Source organism: Macrobrachium nipponense, chromosome 33 (assembly GCF_015104395.2).
Source record: "Macrobrachium nipponense isolate FS-2020 chromosome 33, ASM1510439v2, whole genome shotgun sequence".
Lineage (NCBI taxonomy): Eukaryota > Metazoa > Arthropoda > Malacostraca > Decapoda > Palaemonidae > Macrobrachium > Macrobrachium nipponense.
In genome coordinates this window covers 53,078,711-53,101,381 of record NC_087219.1, presented here as the reverse complement: position 1 = coordinate 53,101,381, position 22,671 = coordinate 53,078,711, and the positions used below count along the sequence as shown (strand labels likewise).

At 39.6% G+C, this 22,671-nt stretch overlaps 2 protein-coding genes across 12 annotated transcripts in view; one reads left to right on the top strand and one right to left on the bottom strand.

The window, feature by feature from the left end:
• Positions 1 to 22,671, bottom strand: part of LOC135203194 (oxysterol-binding protein 1-like) — a 355,421-nt gene that overhangs the window by 50,541 nt on the left and 282,209 nt on the right. The window lies entirely within an intron of this gene.
• LOC135203193 (mucin-2-like) overlaps positions 1 to 22,671 on the top strand; it is a 34,591-nt gene that overhangs the window by 3,664 nt on the left and 8,256 nt on the right. The window contains exon 2 of the mRNA XM_064232918.1: positions 9,124 to 9,251. Within this exon, the coding sequence (XP_064088988.1) occupies positions 9,249 to 9,251 (3 nt within the window). The 5' untranslated portion in view covers positions 9,124 to 9,248. The remainder of the gene's footprint in view (positions 1 to 9,123; positions 9,252 to 22,671) is intronic.

The following is a 22,671-nucleotide window of genomic DNA, read 5'->3' as shown; positions in this document are numbered from 1 at the left end:
CGCGTGGCATTTTATATTCTCGAAATTAAGCAAAGAATATCGTTCAATTTCCAATTCGCTCTACCTTGGGAATAACTTAAGCCCTTGTAATTTTTTTATTTGTTAGATGCTTCGACCTTGGCAGGATTCGAACCGCGTTTCTATCTATGATTTCTCATGTTTCCAAAATTAAATTATCCCAAACTTTCAATCGAGCGACTGCACAATCTTACTGCTGTGTATTTGCGTTAAAAAAAAGTCGTACAAAAGATACTTCCAGTATACAAAGCACACGTGTTCACTAATGATGCAACCGAATAAAGTCCTTAACTCTGAAGGTATTGACAACAATATTAAACGTATATCAATAACATACGTTTCATTTTCTTTGTTTACAACTAATAATTATAACATTAGTTTTCTATATGAGAAAATGCTGAAAAAATAAGCATCTGGGTACAAAAATAAAGCCCATATATTTTCATTATGATGACTAAATCACGCCTTGAAAAAAATCACACCTGAAGCATCAGCCGTAAAGTAAAACTTTATATTAATAAAAAAAAAAAGGGGGGGGGGGGATTTTTCGAACTCGGGTAAGTACTCTAAATCATCAACAGTAGCAAGACTCTTGAATAGACAATACTCAACCAATATATATATATATATAATATATATATATATATATATATATATATATATATATATATATATATGTGTGTGTGTGTGTGTGTGTGTGTGTGTTTATATGTGAAATTCTCTCTCTCTCTCTCTCTCTCTCTCTCTCTCTCTCTCTCTCTCTCTCTCTCTGAATTCTAGATTAAGATACAGACTCAATTTAATCCTAACCCAAACTCTCAAGACGATCAACAGACTGAGAAAAGATCTGTAACGTAACATCACCAAATTCTTTCCCCGATTTGTTGATCCGTTAAAACGGGCGAAAGGTCTCCCTTTCGCGACGGCTTCCTTTCGTAACCAATGGTTATGACTCCGACAGGGGAATAAAATCACGTACGGAAGTAAATTTCACACGTCCAATGAGAAGACGTACAATTACCTGTACTGTTTTCAGAACAAAAAGAGAAAGGCTTATTGTGTGTGTGTGTGTGTGTGTGTGTGTGTGTGTGTGTGTGTGTGTGTGTGTGTGTTTTTAGACAATGAACCTTTTACGGCTGAATCGTGAATGAAACCCTTTACACCAAGTCATTTACTTCAAATTGACTGCTAACGCTGCAGCAGCCATACCTGGACACAGCTGCCACAGGAAGTTCCACTGGGTTGGAATTCTAATCGAAGGCAGAACCTACTGGGTAGTTGTGAACCCCCTGGGATTGCCAGTGGTTTGGCCTGTAGATATGATAAACCTCAAGACAGGAACACCTAAGGGCTGTGGACCCCTCAGTGGCAGGAACTGCTTCCCAAACATCAGAAGAGCCTCTTCTCCAGAGAACAGCAGGAACAATGATATATTTTTCATAACTCATGGGATGCTGAAAAAAGAAAAGAGCATTTTCCTCCATTTTATATACGATACTGCAACACACAAACAATATATATATATATATATATATATATATATATATATATATATATATATATATTATACCCTATTAAAGTGGTAGCCTCAGAAGGCGTTTGCTTTCTATTTCTCATTAAGTCTTTCGGGAAGAGACTGCTAGCTTGTGCTGTCTATACCATCTAACTACTAACAGTTGCAGAAACTCATGCTTGGGCTAAAAGGGATAGATGTGATTCAACTGAATTTAATTACATAAACATTGAGAAGACAAACGCTGGATAAACTAGATGAGGAAAGCTCGCTTGAACTTAGAAGAACTGGATGCAATTTAACTCTCGAGTTAACTGCATACAATTTTATACTCTCTCCTAAGTCAATCTAGTTCATTGCAGTATAAACACACAAACACACACACACACACAGCGAGAGAGAGAGAGAGAGAGAGAGAGAGAGAGAGAGGAGAGACGAGAGAGAGAGAGAGAGAGAGAGAGAGAGAGGACACGGTCACACGACAGAATCCCCCAGCAATGAGTAACTTCGTATGCTTATCGACTAAATTTTGTACAAATTTCACATCAAGAGTATTCCACAGCCATAATTACTTTAAAGACACGATTATCAGAATGTGAGAAAAAGAGAGGTAGAATCTCAAAGCTAATAAGATATGACGTGTGATATTATGTCACTAGGTCTTCCTGGAAAAAGGGCACACGCCGATTCTCAAAGACTGAACAGGTAATTGAACAGATTGACTCGGTTATGAAACTGTTCCCATAACCCCGTATGAGGGAATACTAGATTCTCTTCCCACCAGAAGTCATTGAACGAGAGAGAGAGAGAGAGAGAGAGAGAGACGAGAGAGAGAGACGAGAGAGAGAGAGAGAGAGAGGAGAGAGAGAGAGAGAGAGAGAGAGAGAGAGAGAGAGAGAGAGAGAGAGACTTCAATTCAGTTCTGAGTACAATTCAAAGAGGAGTTTCATTTCTACGTGGTTTAAACAGCTTTTAAATAAATATGGGAGACGAAATATAAAAAGATTCTAAAGCCTTCATATATACTACAAAAGCTTGCAATACAAACTAACAGAATGAAAAAGCTTATATATAAACCAGCGTTTTCATATAATCTTTAAAAATCAATGATGACATACTTCACAACCAATTTTTATGTTTACACATTTCCAAGAGTGGAGCACTTGCAAAAACTAAAGTGAATTGAATCATATCACAATGTTTTTCGTAAACAATTTAGAAGTTGGGCATTAATAATAATAATATACTCCTTAGGAAGGAGACCCTCTCGTGTAGTTTCATTAAAAAGTATGGTTGCATCAGTAGAATTTTTCTTTTCTATAATTATTTTCCCTGCTGAGGAAAGGTCACGTAGTAATTGAACTATATTCACTCCATCAAAGGGAGGGTACGCACACATTTGAGATGTTTCCATTCTACAAAGGTTAATATTGCTAATGAAACAACAACAACAATAATAAAAATAATAATAATGATATTCATATTTTTTTCATATGATGCTACAAAATGTTCCTAGAGAAGACGTTTCGGTACTACTACTACTACTACACTAATAACAATAATAATAATAATAATAAAAATAATAATAATATAGACGATGATGATGAGACTTTTGCCTGAAAGCAGATGGCAGCGATGAATAGATACAGCTTTCAGTAAAGAGAAAGTTACAATTAAGAGAGAAACCGAAATAATTTTTTTTTTTTTATCGATGGTTAGAAAAGAGCAAAACTTTGTCGTCCCACTGGCCAATGCTATGGTTAAAACTAGCTACTCTGCATGTCTACATTTATCATCTAATAATTCATCATCAAATCTTAATATCTATCGAAAAATCCCTTTCCTAGCCCATGACCGAAGAATAATAATAGACAAATAAAGGAAGGAAGAAGGAGGGGCTTGACTACGTAAGAAGCGATAGGGCATCAACTTATTTAATATGAAAATTAACGAGTCAGGATTTTTTTTTTTTTTTAATTTTCGTTTTCACTTTTACATCTGAATACTTATTTAGGCAACTGACCTTACATTTTTACATCAACACCACCTCATGATGACGATCAAACACGAATTTTTTTTAAACGTTACCATTAAAATTAATCAACGCCAAGTATGAGCACCAAACCTTAAACCGATTATTATTCTGGAATTAATGAGGAGATCTGGGTGCGTCGTGTGTTAACGCTTTCCATCGCGACCTCTGGACCACGAACTCTTTGTTTACACCTGAATCATCACAAATGCGATGCCTGATAATCGTGAATCTCTTAGCCCTCTGTTTCTCTTCAGAACTCTCTCTTACGCAAACAATCTTGACGGGAATCGGACCGAAAAGCATAAAGGAACGTATGAACGTTCGTTCTCTCACCGAAATTCATATTCATATTCATACCGAATATGAATTTTACTCTCTTCCCTTTATATTCCTCTCATTTTTTATTCAGCAAAATCCTTAAAGAGGTATGCATCAATAATAATAATAATAATAATAATAATAATAATAATAATAATAATAATAATAATAATAATAACAATAATAATAATAGTAAAGTTCCGTGTAGACATTATATATATATATATATATATATATATATATATATATATATATATATATATATATATATATACCTGAAGCCAAACTTTCAAAGCCTGAGCACGATTTACCGATTGTTCCAAAACTTCCCGAGAGACACCTAGTTTCTTTTCGAATTTACAACACCATGAACGATATATTCACATCAGACGATTCTAGGGCGACCGTTCAACGCGGCCTTGATCACATACCTTACTGAGCAAACTCTGTCAGATTGTTGGTGTCACCGATGTTCTCTAATTATTATTATTATTATTATTATATTATTATTATTATTATTATTTTATTTTAGTAGTAGCAGTTTCTCCGCCATGAAGTTTTTTTTTCAATGCGATCCTAGTTTGTGTCTGCCTTTTAGCAATGTTACACAAAAGCTTGTGTCGATTTTTACGAAAATGTGAGTCAAGGAGTGCTCCGTGACTTGCAACATACCTTTCGGAGATAAGAGACAGGTGGTTTCAAATGACCCAGGCTTCAAAAACCAAAATACTATCAGCGCCATTACCGCAGATTTTCATGACCAAATTTGATCGTTACATCTGCAACGAATGTCTGACTGGAGGTCAGACATTCGTAGGGTTTCCTTTGGATCTCCACTACATCTGTGAGTTCATAAGGGCTTGACGATGGCGGAAGTATGCGTCGTCTATTTTCTTTTATCACACAATTATGACTATTATCGTTGTTATTACTTTTGTTATAATGGCACGCCCCCTTACAATATAATCTCAATACACGGGAAACGAAAGAGAGTACAACAGATAAAATGCTTGTAAAGATATAAGAAATGAACAATATCCATGCCACAAATAAAAAAAATCTAACCTACATATATATATATATATATATATATATATATATATATATATATATATATATATTATATATATATATATATGTATATATATATATATATATATATATATATATAATATATACATATATATATATATATATATATATATATATATATATATATATATGTGTGTGTGTGTGTGTGTGTGTGTGTGTGAACTAATAACTACACAAAGAAAACGAGTCAACATATCAGAGAGAAAACCTAAACCGTGACAATAAATCAACGAACGACCTTTCAGTGGCCAATGATGCGTGCAATTGAGAAGCATCTTCCACAAGAGAGCTGGAAAGCGTAACAGAAAAATCGAAAATAAATTGAAATCGCTAAACAGATACCGATACACGAGATGACTTCGCATCTCTGTAAACAGAAGCTAAATCAATCAAAAAACTTTCTTCGTGACGCAGCAACCTCTCTTTCTCTCTCTCTGGTCCAGAGATTAACACCTATTTGTGTTTCCTGATTGAATGTTATTGCAATTTATCCCGTCTACAATCGGACGGCCTACTTCGTTGTGGAATTTTCTCGTTTGCTACCGACTTTTGGCATTCATTCCAACTTCCCTGCTCCCAGATTTCTATAACCATTCTGCTTCTGGCAGGCGTATCTATACTCCTTCAGCACTAATTTCTGTTTTTTTTCCCTGGCTTTCTTAAGACCAGGGTTTGAACACACTGCTTACAAGCACACGTATATATAGTGTGTGTGTACACACGCGCATGTATGCAATTACTTCAATAATAATGGGAAAAGCGATGGCGGCAATGATGGTAGGAAAACTGAAGTTAGAAAGAAAAGCGGGTGCTACTAAAAGTTACAAAGCCTATGAAAGAAGTACCGAGAGGGGGACGGGGAAAGGGGGTTTGTGGGTTGCTTAGCGTGGGTAGGGAGCGGGTGAGGGGATCCGAGTGGAAGGGACGGAAGGGGGAAGGGCTGAAGAGGGAGGCGACCAACACCCAAGTAGCTCCCGTCGGCATGATAAAAGTGTGACTCCGGTCACACTTTCTAACCTGGTTGATTGAAACGTTACACGCATCAAAATATCTGTAAGGCACAGGAAAAAGTACTGTGCATCATTTGCTTCGGTTAAAATAGCCTTTCCATCCCCCACTAGACTGCAACCATCCTGAGAGAAGGATGGACGGAGACATAAAGTTCAACACTACGAAACCCTGCCATCATGAATGACTTCTCTCCTATTTTTTTTTTTCTTTTTAATATCAGAGGAAGATCCACGACGCATTAACCTACAGATCTGACTCATCCAACCTCGACAGTAACCTGCACCGTGAAAACATGAAGACAAATAACTGGGTGATGGTTATAAACAACAAAAAATCTCTTTTTGATTATTTACAGACGAAGGATTATGATAGACGCGAACAACCTATAACTATCGACCGTGAACTCACGAAAAAAACAGTAGAGGTTCAAACGTTGAGATCACTAATTTGAGAGAGAGAGAGAGAGAGAGAGAGAGAGAGAGAGAGAGAGAGAGAGAATTGCAAACTTTAAAATGTTTATTGCTACTGCTGTTACAAATAGCTAAAACATTTCTAGGTCAATATGGAGAATCTTAAGAGAGAGAGAGAGAGAGAGAGAGAGAGAGAGAGAGAGAGAGAGAGAGAGAGAGAGAGCGCAGCTTGAAGTTAGAAAGTGTTCTGCAGCAGACTCTCCGTCAGGGTAAACACGCAAGCATTTTTGGAACCGCTGTGTATGTGTGCAACAAACGGTGCTGACATTTCTGAACGTTTCAAATGTGAAAAGACACCTTTACCGTAGCACCTGACAGGTTTACCTTTCATGAAAGCAGGCAGCCTGAAATTGGTCTGTTCTTCTTAGAAAATGGTTATACGGGATACGACTCGGTGTTATTTCTAATATATCAACATAAGAATGGCAACAAATACATTAGTGGAATGAATGAAAGAGTGGAACGGTAAGAATGGGAGGGACCCACTTGCTTGTGTGCTTTGGTATATCTAATCTGGCAGCTTGTAACTCAATTAGAGACCCTAGTCAAATGAATTCGAGACCATTATCATCTTAGTAGCAGTATTTACATAGAAAAATAAAGTTAAATAAATTCGCAGAGCCATACATTCTTCGATAACAGGGAAACGAATATGACATTTATTAGTTATGGATTACAAAATGGATATCACTAACTTTAATCATTTTTAACTACACTATTAGGTAACATACCCTTGCTACATCCGATTTCAGCAGTGCTTACTTCATCTTTCCTCGTGTATTTTGATAACGGGTTTGATTCTTTAAAAAAATAAAATAAAATAAAAAAAAGGGCATGTGGCACTTTGAATGTTTTGCAGGTTTAGAGAAGTATGTTTGCATATTTTCCACACCTTGGTTTTCTATATTATAAAGCAATTTCCTTATTATTCAATGCCTTCAGAAAAACAAAACGGCCTTCAGTGACACATTCGTTCACTACAGTCACAGATGATCCAAATCAGTACCTCTATCGCCTTTCTACCTGCTGTCCTGCAACTTTCACTGGTTATGTAACATTTTTCATTCAAGTACACCCAAAATGTAAAAAAACAAAAAAACAAAAACAAAATGGGGATTAAATACCATTGATAAAAACACCTATGAACTAAAAAAATACACTGCAAGTCCAAAGAATAAGCTTGTGTCTCTTGAAAATAGTAGATCTACTATCCAGACAAGAAGCATATTGATCATGGTTTCCTTTGTCACACCATTTGTAATTTTTACCTCCTAATCTTTTCCCACATTCTATTTACACGTTTAAGACGATAGCAAAGTTTAAAAAAAAAAAGTGAGTAAATTTAAGTTAAAAATGAAAATATCCATGAGGTGGCAGCATTTCTTGCAGAAAAAAAAGAATTTTACATATTTAATGGCCAACTGGTTTAACTATGAAAGTTGTATCAGTAATTGTGTCACAGTAGCTGCACCAAATTTAAAAAAAAAAAAAAAAACAATCGAGTAAGGGATTGCCAATATCCAGAAGAAAAACGCTTTGTAATTTGGAGATATCCTGGCCTGTACCAACGGTAATGAGATAGCCCTATAGAAAGTAGTAGCATTGGAAAGAGATCACTGGTCTACTGACAACTATGAAAACAGTATCCAACTCTTACACAGCTAAAATACATTAGACATGTACAACGTCTTATCTTCTTTAAGCAGTGTAGTTACGAACATTTACAAAGAAAATGAAAGTTCTGAGGAAGTGGGACTTCTAAATGTAGAGCTTTGTTCAGGGCTGAAATTTATTGGGAAGGTTAAAATACAGTACAAAGGAAGTTGCTGCCAAGATGTTGTGTCAAGGGTTAAAAATTGGACGAGATAAAAATCTGGGATTATTTGGGATGTGCTGAGATGGGGGAACACCATTCAGTACATATGAAAGTAGCAATATGATTTGGGAAGACTCAGAGTGAAGAATGGGCATGCATAGAAACCTGTAACTGATGGGATTCCAGGTGGATATGGCACAAGTCATCAGAGGATGGAGGGAGGTCAGTCAATAAAAAAATAATTATGATGTACAGTGGACCACCCCCTATTCGCATTAGTACTGGATTCTCAGCTTCACCGATTTGTGAGTTTTTCTGGGAATGTATATGAATGTTATTCGCAGAATATTCACCTGTTTGCATAATTTTCACAGAGAATTACTCACTAATTACTGTATTTTCGTATTTTCATGAATAAATGCATTTTTCATGATAAAACTTTTAAAATAGTCCATTATAAGCATTTTTAGAGAGGGTTCTTTGGTGTTTGAACTTTTAAAATAGGGCAGTTACAATTGTTTTTGGAGGAGTTTCAAGTACTAGCAGATTTTAGCATTTCATTGTGGGTTGTGGTACCTTCTTCCCTGCAAATCCCAGGGGTTCACTGTATATTCAATTACCATACAATAAATCAGTGATGGAGGAATGTTTATATAGCTGATATGGCCAAAAATGAATCATAATACTCTTGTGCCCTTTCATCATTTATCACAATGTCTCGAAAATAGGATATGTTTTCTATAGAAAATGTTTACAAAATGTTTACCTGTACTTTAAAGGAAATAAAATGTTTTCCAGTTGCTGCATATAGTACTATTAAGCTTTTATTTTCCCTTTACTAAATTTCCAGGTTCTTCAAAACTGTTCATCACCAAAACCCACTCAAATAATCCTATCATTGGATGTGGTTGGATGTGGACTTGGGCACCTCAGTGATTTTTCAGTTGTCTCAGGTATCACCTGAGGACTAAGACCATGGTAAGTTACGAGAAAAAATTTCCCTGAAATATCTTACTTTTCTTTCACTAACTTCCACTTATTTTCTACTATTAAAATATGAAAGGATCTACTGTACTTCCCTGACATCTTGGTTTTGGTCTTGGAAGACTGCCTTTTTTATAGTCATAAATAATTACCTGTGATTTGTTACACAGCACTAAGCCCAACTTACTAAACTGACATCTATGATGTCTTGAAATGTTCCTTATCAAATTTTATTACTTGTATTCATGTCACCCTTTGCTACAAAGATCCCTAGAAGCAACTCTCAGTGTGAGATATGTAGTGTTCTTATGTTAATTTTTGTATAATTATTTCAAAAATATCGTTTACCATCATTTACTGACATTTTAGTCTGACTTTCCCTTTAAGATATTAAGATGTGAAATGGGCTCTTTTCTCTTTGAATTTCCATCTGGTCCAGTTCTTCATCTATGCCCTTTCACTATGATTTTCTGGGATCCTAACTGATCTTTGTACTTCCTCTTCCACATCTTCCTTGACTAGAGTCTCCTCTCAAAACAGCAGACTATTTATAACTGCGTACCTGTAATTCTACACAGATGTTAATCCAATAGTCATTAAGTGCAGCTAACAGTAAACCTTAGATATGGTACACCACATTAAAGCATTACAGGCATTCATTATGCAGCAACTGCTGATGCGTTTTCTCACTCTCTTTCATTTGGGAAACACTCTTCCATGTACACAGTTTTAGTAATTAAAAGCACAGGATTCAAACCTTGATATTATGCAAATCAATATTCCTTTCTACAGGCATGACTGGGTGAAAGTTCTCTTTTAAATAATGCACATAAGTACAAGTACATTACTGATAGTACTATTTCCTGCCACTGTCAATCAAGTTACTAGTAATAATAAGATAAAAGTTAAAGTATAAATACACGAGCTGAGTGAAGAAATAACATTTTTCTAGACACAAATCAATTAATTATCCATAATTCCCAGTCAACTGTCAGGCATGGAATATCAACAATGGAAATGGAAGTGGGCAGGAGCATGACACTAATGACATCTGGCCTGATGGTCATCCTCAGGACCAGAATCATCTACCTCAGATGCCCTGCCTGCTTGCACCATCTAGTGATGTTTAAGAAGGTCTGCAAGCCAGGTCTGAGGGCTCTAAGGCCTTTGCACTTATCACTTTCTGGAGGCACTCTTAAGGTGAGTTTACACTAGGCTTCACCCCACACTGCATGTGTAAGACACATCACCAACTCCTCCCAAATTCTTGTTTGCCCTGCCTACTGGAGTGCTCATTAGGGTGAGTTAGTGGTGTGGCATGACTTGATGAGCAGTCCAGTAGGTAAGGCTGACAAGAATTTGGGAGGAGTTGGTGATGGATCTTACGCATGCAGCGTGGGGTGAAGCGTAGTTTAAACTCACCTTTAGTGGTGCTCAAGTGTAAGTACCACAGCTGGTAGATCAAAGGTAGTTTGTGTGTACCTATCCCCCCCCTTCATCACATACTTAGCTGCCAGGATGCCTAATGTCAACAAATTGGTAATCCTGGGAGAAGCCACAAGATGAGCATTTGCTAAAATGCTTACCCAAGGCCTGAGATCCAAAGTCTTTTCATTTCATCCCCACAGCTAGGAAGGTCTCTTGATGGAAGACCAGATAGCCTCCATGTAGATGGTGGTTTTAGAAAATAATGTAGAAGTGGATATTCATCTCTGTGAGCCCAAACATTTAGTTGCACAGTAGAAAGGACTGCCCAGATATCATGAACATATACTCCACAGGGAACAAACGTCTAGCATGAACTTGAGGTGTTGCAAGAACTGAATAAATACTTTTGTTTTGCCCAACATATTTATCACAGAAGACCCTAAAGGTGGTGGAGTCTAGATGTTCCTTGTCCATCATCAATTGACTCCATCTCAGTAAACAAGTGGCCACCTCACCCCTAAAGAACACGGTGGCCCCCATAAAATTTGTTTACAGTAATTAATTCCAGCATGCAAACATGGGCAGGAAAGTGTTTGTTCCATGTCAATGGCAATCATATTGATCTGCAGAGCAATTGGCCCCCTAAAGTTTGTTTACAGTGATGGATTCCAGCAGGCAACCATGAGCAGGAAAGTGTCTGTTACACGTCAATTGGCAATCATCTTGATCTGCAGTCACTGGCTGGCACTGTATCATTTACTTTAGGCAGAATGTCACAAGGCACTTGAGCACTACTCTTCTTGTGGCCTCTTATCTGTTGTTCTAGCAAAACAACTTAACTGGAATACATTACTAAATTGGATTCTCTAGTGAACAGTATGTGGTAATAGCTCTGAGATACCCTGCACTGAATGTTTGCGTTTTTGTCTAACCATGCTACACAGTTATATATATCTTGGATAGCTTGACATACTCTCCAGATAACCTCGCTGAAGTGTTGTGATGTAAGTGACGTCAGCATATTGGGATAGCAACGACTGAATGTCTTCATTCACAGCCTCTAAACAGTGACCACTGATGAGACATAGATTGGGCATATGTCCACACCTGTCTAGCACTGGTACGTGAGTTGACCTTGGATGGAAACAAGCACAACTTGATGTCATTATGTACAGACCTTATGCTTACCTCTCCTTGATTATGCCTCCTTTCATTGGCTCCTCACATATCAAGCTTAACATGCGTGACTTTTGAGTGTTGTGATTCCCAACAGCCCAGAGTTTAAGAATTGGAATATGTGATTTAGGCCCAGGGCCAACTGCTGGGACTATAAGGCCTTTCAGTGCTAAAAGAGAGACTGAGAGTAAAGGTTTTAAAGGTGCAAGAGCAGGAAAACCTCGCAGTTGCACAATGAAAAACGGTGGAATGTAAGATGAAAGAAAGAGAATATGAATGGAGGTACAGTAAAAGGAATAAAAGGGGTTGCAGCTGGGGACCAAAGGGATGCTGCAAAGAACTTTAAGTAATGCTTACAATGCACTGCACGATGTGCACTGACGGCATTACGTCCCTAACTTACCAAAGCAGCTCCCACTACATGAGCTCTTGCCTTGCGTGCCTCCAAATTTTTCATGCCACCATAAATAATCTAACTTTCACCTAAATATGCTTTCTTTTAGCTACTTTCTTGGCCCACTTCTGTTCCTCCCTTGAACTCCAACAGCATTCTCAGTGGCCCTCTCCTCCCTATCAACTTTTGTATTGCATTTCATGCATAAAAATTCATACTCTTATGTATATTTTTTAATTATGAGTATGTATTTCAATACCAGAATTCATCTCCACACCTACCCCACAACCAAATGGTCATTTTCCTTATTATAATTACTTTTGCTTACCCTGCAGTCACCATAAGCTTTGCTTTGCCTACAATGACTTTCAGTCCTTTCTTTTCCTAAATTTTACTTGTTAAACATTGCCACCACCTCTTCCTCATTGTATAACTACTTACATAAAATAACATACTTCAGATTGCTTGGAGATGCTGTTTGTTATTTATTTCCATATCCATTCAGCAATCATTTGTGACCCTTTTGGTATTGAAAAGGAGTATCAAAACTGGAGATTAAAGTTGTTTACAGTACTCACATGTATCTCTTGACATAAATAGACTCCACCATTAACCCTGCTTTTACTTTACTCCTACTTTCTTTTCTCTTTATAAAGGCTTGCAAAGACACTAAGATTGCATGTGGCCGGAAATGTTAATTAACACTCCTAAAATGATATTGTTAAGATACAATAAAGTTTTGTACATACTTACCTGGCAGATATATACTTAGCTATAGACTCTGGTCGTCCCGACAGAATTTCAAAACTCGCGGCACACGCGACAGGTAGGTCAGGTGATCCACCATTCCCGCCGCTGGGTGGCGGGGTCTGGAACTATTCCCGTTTTCTAAGCCATAATTTCTCTTACACCTGTCTCCTGAGGGGAGGCTGGGTGGGCCATTAATCGTATATATCTGCCAGGTAAGTATGTACAAAACTTTATTGTATCTTAACAATATCATTTTGTACAAGTAACTTACCCAGCAGATATATACTTAGCTGATTGGCACCCTTGGTGGCGGGCAAGAGACAGCTAAAAACAAAATAATACTTAACTAAATACATTAAAAAACAAACAGGGAAAAAACAACCTATGTTCTTGGATAACATAATCCATAGTTCCTACCTTATTGGGCTGAAGACTTCATGACTACTGTCGATGAGTCTGCTTGCCTCAAGAGTTTCAACGAGGAATGAACCTATGGTTGAATAACTCTTTGGATCGTGTCAATGGGGGCTAGCCCGCTTACGCGACAGAGCCTATACTGGATCGTACCAATGGGGGCTGACCCACTTACATGGTAGAGCCTTGACCTTTTGTCATATCAATGGAGACTCGCCCTCTTACATGACAGAGTTAAGGTTATTAAACAAATCACAAAGAGCACTGAAGCCAATCCCGATCACCTGACCATGTTAGTCTTGTTACAATCTATGAATTGTAAGAGGGTCCCTATTCCCTCTGACAATTAACCAATAAAAACAACCACCAATAAACAGTAATTTAAGCCTTAAACTAAATAGGAAGGATTAGCCTCAGCCCCTTCTCCCAGCACTGAATTCGCCGAAACATACGCTCCCAGAGCAAAGCACTTTTCGTACGAAATTTTAACATCTCTTAGGTAATTCGAGGCGAACACCGAATTACATCTCCAAAATGTCGACTCTATAAGAGCCTGAAGCGACCATGTTTTGTGAAAAGCCATCGACGTAGCTATGGCTCTCACTTCATGAGCTCTCACTCTGAGAACCTTGAAATGCTCTTCTTCGCATTTAAGGTGAGCTTCCCTTATTACATCTTTTATGAAGAATGTAAGGGCGTTCTTAGAAATCACTCTTTTCGGATCTCTTACAGAGCACCAAAGACTTTCTTCTGTACCTTTCAGCAACTTCTTCTTCTCCAGGTAGAACTTGAGTGCCCTGACTGGACACAAGTCCTTTCTAGTTCTCTCCCTGTTAATGAAGATATTCCTTTTATCTCAAAGCTTCTTGGCCAAGGCTTTGAGGGATTTTCATTTTTCGCTAGAAAAAATGGTTGAAAGGAGCAAATCGCTGAATCTTTCTTAAACCCCACTTTACCTTCCAAAGCTTGCAACTCGCTCACTCTCTTGGCTGTTGCTAACGCAAAAAGGAATAAAGACTTTCTTGTTAAGTCCCTAAACGAAGCTGCGTGAGACGGTACGAATTTTTCCGACATTAGGAACTTGAGGACCACATCCAAGTTCCAGCTAGGCTTCTTGATTACATGTTCTTTCGTGGTCTCAAAAGACCTTATAAGGTCATGAAGATCTTTATTGTTTGTCAGATCTATTCCTCTATGTCGAAACTGAGGCCAGCATACTTCTGTAACCCTTCACTGTTGAAACTGCCAGGTTACAGTCTTTTCTCAAATATAGGAGAAAATCTGCGATTTCAGTTACAGAGGTACTGGAGGAGGATATTTTCTTTTCCCTACACCATCTTCTAAACAACCCTCCCACTTCGACTGATATACTTTAGAAGTGGAGACTCTTCTGGCTCTTGCAATAGCCTTCGCCACTTCTCGTGAAAAGCCCCTTGCTCTGACAAGTCCTTCGACAGTCTGAAGGCGGTCAGACTTAGAGCGGGGAGGTTTTTGTGAAACCTGTCGAAGTGGGGTTGTTTGAGAAGATCGTTCCTTAGTGGAAGCGATCTTGGAAAATCCACTAACCACTCCAGCACCTCTGTGAACCAATCGAGAGCCGGCCAAAAGGGAGCGATGAGGGTCATTCTTGTTCCTTCCGAGCAAGCGAACTTCCTCAACACTTCTCCTACTATCTTGAAAGGAGGGAAGGCGTACGCGTCCAAGCCCGTCCAATCTAGCAGAAAGCTGTCTACTGCTACTGCTTGAGGATCCGAGATCGGGGAGCAATAGGTTTCTAATCTGTGGTTCTTGTTGGTCGCGAACAGGTCTATATTGGGCCTTCCCCACAGATGCCACAGTTGTTGGCAAATCTGAGGATTGAGAGTCCATTCCGTGGGTAGGACTTGATCTTTTCTGCTTAACAGATCTGCCCGGACATTTTTCTCTCCCTGTACAAACCTTGTGAGGAGAGAGATCTTCCTTTCCTGTGCCCAAATCAGCAGATCCTTTGCTGATTCGTACAGGGAAAAGGAATGCGTCCCCCCTTGCTTCTTTATATAAGCGAGGGCTGTTGTGTTGTCCGAGTGAATCTGAATCCCCAGACCTGAGACCTGTTCCTCGAAATGAACCAAAGCTAGATGAATGGCTGTTAGCTCTTTCTTGTTGATGTGCCAGGACACTTGTTCTCCTTCCCAAATGCCTGACACTTCTTGCGAACCTATGGTCGCTCCCACCCTGAATCTGAGGCGTCTGCAAACAACGCTAGGCGCCGGGTTCTGTAAGCGAAGGGAGATTCCTTTGCTTAGTTTCTGTGGATCTAACCACCAACGGATATTCTCCTTGATCCGTTTCGAGATTGGAAAAGTCTCTCCCAGATTGTTGGACTTCCAATCCCACTTCTCCTTCAGATAAAATTGAAGGGGTCGTAGGTGAAGTCTTCCTAAGGAAACGAACTGTTCCATCGAGGAGAGGGTCCCCAGCAAGCTCATCCATTCCCTCGCGGAACAATGGTTCTTTCCTTAAGAAGACTGACACCTTTTCTAGGCAGCGTTCTCTCCTTCTCGCGAAGGATACGCTAGAAAATCCCGAGAATCCATCTGAATCCCCAGATAGACAATACTTTGCTGGGGAGTCAGCATGGATTTCTCGTGATTTACTAAAAGTCCTAAGGACTTTGTCAACTTTAGAGTCACTAAAAGGTCCTCCAGACATTTTTTTCTCCGATTGGGCTCTTATTAGCCAATCGTCCAGATATAACAAGATCCTGATCCCTTCCAGATGTAGCCAATAAGCTACATTCTTCATGATGTCCGTAAAGACTTGAGGGGCAGTCAAAAGTCCGAAGCACATCGCTCAGAACTGGAACACTTTCCCTTGGAACATGAACCTCAGATATTTCCTTGCTGCCGGATGAATTGCACATGGAAATACGCATCCTGAAGGTCCAGGGACACCCCATCCCAAGTCCCCTCCCCTGGACGAAGAGCAGATAGAACAGAGGAAGACGTCTCCATTGAAAATTTCTTCTTCAAGACAAAGAAATTCAGGGCACTGACGTCTAGAACTGGTCTCCATCCCCCCGATGCTTTCGGTACCAGGAATAGCCGATTGTAGAATCCTGGGGACTGGAGATCTTGAACCAGTTCTACCGCTTCCTTGGAAATCATCTGTTCCACTGCTTGCAAAACATAGCAAGCTTTCGGACCGGATCCGAGTATCTGGCGGTTAACTCCCTTGGAGTTGTCGTCAAGGGAGGATTTTCCCTGAGGGGATCAAGTATCCTTTTTTCAGGATAGAGAGGGACCAGGAGTCCGCTCCCTTCTGCGCCCAGACTTTGGCAAAGTGGAGTAGCCTGGCGCCTACTTTCGTCTGGAGGACTTGCTGTTCATCTAGACTTCCCGAAGGACCTTCTAGATGGTCTACTCTTTCTCTCTGGTCTTCGACCTCTAAGAGGGGCTCTAGAAGAGGAGGCCCCTCGAAAGGGCTGAACAAAAGAGGGTCTCTCTTTCTTCTCTATCGGCACTGCCGGCCTAAACTTCTTGGCTGAGTGCGTGAGTAGATCTTGAGTTGCCTTCTCCGTAAGAGATTTCGAAACCTCTCTAACCGTCTCTTGTGGAAAAAGGTGCGGGGATAAAGGAGCAAAAAGAAGAGATGTCCTTTGCAAGGGTGATACTGCTCTTGCTAAGAAAGAGCTAAAGACAGATCTCTTCTTCAAAACTCCCGTCCCAAAAAGAGAGGCAACTTCCACAGAACCGTCCATGACCGCTCTGTCCAGGCAAAAGCCAGGACGCTCGAAAGTTCCTCCATGGAAACAAAGTCCGTGTCCTGAGCTCTCTTCGCTAATGCTCCTAACGCCCAGTCCATAAAGTTGAAGACTTCAAGGGTTTTAAAGAGGCCCTTTAGAAGGTGGTCCAGCTCACACATGCCCAAGTCGCCTTAGCAGACAGCAACGACTTCCTCCTAGCAGAGTCACTAAGGAAGCAAAATCCGCATCCGCGGAAGAAGGCAGGCCTAACCCTCGGCTCTTTGGTCTCGTACCACCTTCCTGGTTTGTTTCCTGTTAACTTGGAAGGAGGGCAGGAAAAAACTGTCTTGCCGCTTCCCTTCTGGAAGTCAACCACTCTGAAAAAGTTTTCAATGCCTTTTTCATACAAAGAGCGGGGCGCATCTTAACGAAGGAAGACGATTTGAGAGCTTTAGTGCTGGACATCAACGATCCGGTGAAGGAGGGTCCGCAGGAATGAAGGGAGTCTCCGAACTCCTTTAGCAGCAAAAGAGAAAGTCTCTTGTAGTCCGAAACTGCTACATCTACAGGCTCTTCGTCTTCCGATACCTGGTCCAACTGATCTACAGAAGGAGATCGTTTTGGAGTGATCTGGCTCTTCCCGGGAGAAGAACACCTTTCCCGAGAAGGGGAGTGCGGAACATTAGCACTCCTATTACGAAGAGTGAGGCTCCTGTCTGTCGGCAACACTCTTGTGCCTACTAGACTCTTGTTGTCTAGGTTCGTCGGGTTCGTGGCGCTTGCTAGGCTCCTGGCGTCCTGATTCAGGGCGCTTGAAAAGATCCCCGCGTCCTGATTCCTGACGCTTTAACAGGCTCTTGGCGCCCTAACACTTGACGCCTAACGTACTCCGCGTCCTGTTTTTTCCTTCAGGCGCCCCTAACTCCTGGCGCCCTGACTCCTGACACCCTGACTCCTGGCGCCCCTGACTCCCTGTGCCCTGACTCCCTGGCGCCCTGATCCCTGGCGCCCTGACGTCTCATGGCGTCCTGGCTCATAGCGTCCTGATTCCTGCCTTCTAGCAGAATCCTGACGTCCTGAATCCAGCGTTCTAGAGGAGGCTCTTGACGTCCTTTCTTCTTGCGTCTTGCTGCCTCTTTGCGCCTGTCTGGCTCCTGGTCCTGAAGACCCAAGGGATCCTGATACCTAAATCGGTTTTCCGGTTCCTTGTAGCTAAACCGCTCGAGACTTCTGCTCGATGCGCTGTGTCTAAGAGGGCGCTTCGGGGAAGCCAGCCTATAGGGCGAAAGGGCTCTTCTCTCAGGAGAACAACTCCTATCCGACGAGTCCCTTGACGAAGGCGATAAACGCCCTGGAGATCGTGAGAGTTCTCTCCTATACGAAGAAGGACGCTTAGCGGAACTCTTCACAGGGAGCGAGACATCCTTCCTCCTTGTAGAGTCCTTAGCAAAAGAGCCTACGAGCGACGCTAACTGCTCTTGCAGATTAACCAAAAACTTCTTGGTCGGATCCTGAAGAGCAGGCTCCTCTTGTCTAGTCCTCTTAGGTCCCGAAGGCCAATCCTCGGGAAAAACGCTCTGGGCTGGAGTCAGCAGCGTCTCCTTCAGGCGCCTTCCAGGCTCTCTTCAAAGGGCGCGAACGGGAGGCCGAACTCCATCCTCGTTTAGGAGAGGAAGAGTCTGAGGCCGAAAAACACTCCTTTAGGACGCCTTTTCTGCGGCAATCCGAGGCAGCCTGGGACTTAACAACAGGATCTGCCGAAGGGACGCCTGACCGTTGGGGATGTTCTGCATCCTCCCTGCGGCTTTCGAACATTCCTCCTCCCCTGGTCCTGGGAGTTTGGAAGAGGTCTAGGCCTAGGAGCAATGAGGAAACCGGTCAGACGCCCCTCCACTGCACTGGGGTGGGGACACTGCACAAGTCACTATCACCACTCTTACCTTGGTTTAGAGCTCGTAGCTGAGCTTGAAGTTTCTTAATTGAAGCTTTTACATTTTCCCTCTCTGATGAAGAATCTTTGGATTCAGAACAGGGAGAAGCAGCTGAGGCTAAGGGAAAATTGTTAGAAGGAGAGTTAATTTCTTGTTCTAAGGAGCAAGATCTACTAGATGACCTAGCTGAAGCCTTCCTCACTCTATCTCTCTCAAGCTTCCTAACATATGATGATAATTCCTTCCATTCAAGCTCCGTAAGGTTCTCGCATTCCACACAGGTGTTAATAAAAGAACATTCATTCTCCCTGCATTTAGCGCAAATACTATGCGGATCTAATGCCGATTTAGGCAGCCTAACCTTACAGTCTTCCCTACTGCAAACTCTAAACATAGGTGAAGCCTTAGCGTCAGACATCGTGAAAGAGTAGTCAAAACCAAAGTCGAAAAAACAGTCCACAATAAGCGTATGCCAAGCCAGAGAAAAAACAGAATACGTCACCAAAAACCAATCCAAATTCTCGGCAAACGAGTTGAAATCCAAGATGGAGGAACGAACAATAGGTGTTGTCCGTTCAACCGACAGAGAAATTATGGCTTAGAAAACGGGAATAGTTCCAGACCCCGCCACCCAGCGGCGGGAATGGTGGATCACCTGACCTACCTGTCGCGTGTGCCGCGAGTTTTGAAATTCTGTCGGGACGACCGAGTCTATAGCTAAGTATATATCTGCTGGGTAAGTTACTTGTACAAAAATCTTTAAGTTCTAAGCCCCGGGCTACATAAATTCAACATGTTCTCTCATGCTTAATTTATTCTCTTAATTTATTAGTTACTTTATCATTTGTTATAAGTTTTAATAAATGTTAATTCACTCTGTTTACCTGTTTTCTTCCCTTTTTTTATCTTAATCTCCTTGATTTTTCATAAAATAATAAAATACAATACAATTGTAAGAAAAAAATACTATGCAACCAGCCATTGCTGACAACTGGGATAAGTTCTTCAAAAACAAATGATAAGGCAGTTAATCAGATAAAAAACGAATTGCTGCATTACTTTAACAAGGATATACTTCTCACCATTCGAAAGTAATCAGGTATCAACAGCACTAATTTGCAATGAATATACACATAAAAAAAATTACCTAAAGAAAAGATATAATGAAAAGGAAAATGAAAATGATCACTTATAGTAGAAGAAATATAACTGTGCAACCACGATCCAACAACAACTACAGAGCATTTGCAAATCATTGACAATTGGTAATTTTACTATGTAAGTACATAAGAATTAAACAAAAATATCAAATCAGTGTAAAAAAAAAATTTAGGTGATAAAAGAGAAATAAAAAATATATGAAGATCAGTAAGAGAGTAAGAGACTAAATTCATTACACATTCACCACACACCACACCCACAATGTGAGTGACAATATATCCAATACAATGTAACAGTACTGATATAAATATTATGTAAAGCTCAGAATTATTAAAATTTAAGGATATAAACATCAGAACAGAATACGTATGGGAAAAAATTGATAAATGGAAAATATTGCGCCTAAAGATGAAATGTGTATAAATTGAGAGGGGATGGAGTGTATTACTCAAAAAAAAATTATATAGAGCACAACTTGAATTTTCAGTGGGCCCCCTGTATTTGCGGGTGATGCGGTCCAGACCCCCTACCGAATACCTAGAATCTGCGAATACTTAGAACCCCTATAAAAAATGCTTAAAACTGCCCAGTATTTTGTTAGTTCAAATTCAAGAAAAACCTACTAAAAATGCTTATCCAGGCAGTCCCCGGGTTACGACAGGAGTTCCGTTCTTGAGACACGTTGTAACCCGAAAAACGTTGTAAGCTGGAACATCGACAAAAATCTTAAGAAAACCTTACTTTTAATGCTTGGGGCATTCAAAACTATGTAAACTGCATTCTTATTGTATTTTTCGTAAAAAAAAGCCTTCAAATACTGATTATTTTACATTTTTGGTGTCATATTTCTTCTGCCAGATGAGCGTTGTAGGCGTCATAACCCTGGAAATAATTTCCGATGAATATAATTGAAAAGCACCTTAACCTTGGAATGTCGTAAGCCGAACCTGTCATAACCCGGGGGGCTGCCTGTACTGTACCTAGTTTTTAAAGTTTCATCACAAAAAGTGCATTTAATTATGAAATTATATGAAAATACAGTAATTTGTGCATATTTTGCATCAGAAAATACTGCGAATACACAAATTTCCTGCGAATGATGGCTAGATATGGTCCATAGAGAAATCCACGAATGTGAGTGTCCGTGAAGTCGAGAATGCAAATATGGGGGGTCCACATAATTGACGAGCTGTTCATGGTAACCTACAACAAATGTATAGGAAACTAATGCACATCAGGATTTCCTAATCCACTAATATTTTTCCAACACTTTATGTATTTACCTCATGCAGAGCCACCAAATATGAACACAAAATTAAATTAAATTAAATAATGTAAGCAAAAGGACACTGGAAAACCTATAGTCTAATTTCAAAACCAATGCACGGTACTATTTCTTCAACAATATGTAATTATGGGAATCAGGATGTGTGACTATGAAAGCAAATCAAACACAAAACTTACCTTGCCTGCTAAAACACTGATTCACATTCAAAACTCACCTGTGGAGGAAAATAAAAATATGTCAAAATGTAAACATCCAATATCTTATAGAAACAAAATACCTAACAATTCTCATTATAGATATACAGAAAAACATGGCTTAACAGGAATGATGAAAAATCTAACAAATTCATCTCATCCAATCCACCTAAACATGCTTTTAACACTTAACTTGAAATTTAGTCATATACTCAGGATACTGTTTGCATTTATTCAGCACATCTATAAAAATACATTTTCATTTCAGTAAAAAGAACATTCTTGCAGATACTGTTTGTCATTTATTCAGCTCATCTATAAAAATACATCTTCTTTTCAGTAAAAAGAACATTCTTACGGATACTGTTTGTCATTTATTCAGCACATCTATAAAAATAATCTTTATATCAGTAAAAAGAACATTCTTACATTCTCAAAATCAAATAAATTTTGATAAAGGTTTACGTTTCAAAAGACTGGTGGCTTTTAGGAAGTAGTCACTTACCCTCAACTCGCCAAACCAACAAAAGTGTTTGGGGAATACACAAATTAGAAACCTATACACAGATGTGTTTGACTAAAAGGCATCTGGTCTTATTCTGAAAATAATAGGCTTCTTTAATGCATTGTAAGGCAACAATAATTTCCTATTGTCTCTACAGTCCAACTGTCATAATATATCAGTAACCAAGTCCAAAATAAATTTTCATGGAGATTGTCTACTGTTGTAGAAAAACAAAAAAAATTTCCCTACACAAAATTCAACTAGGCAATCGACATGCTTATACAATAAGGTTAAAATAACTGTGTTGCATAATCTTTAATTACTGTAGACTAATCTTAGAGAGAATGTCAACTTACAGCAAATGTTCCACTCATGACCCATAATCCAACACTAACCTGATTCTTATTCTGCATACTACCGTTCTTCAATAACCTAGTCAATATTAAAGC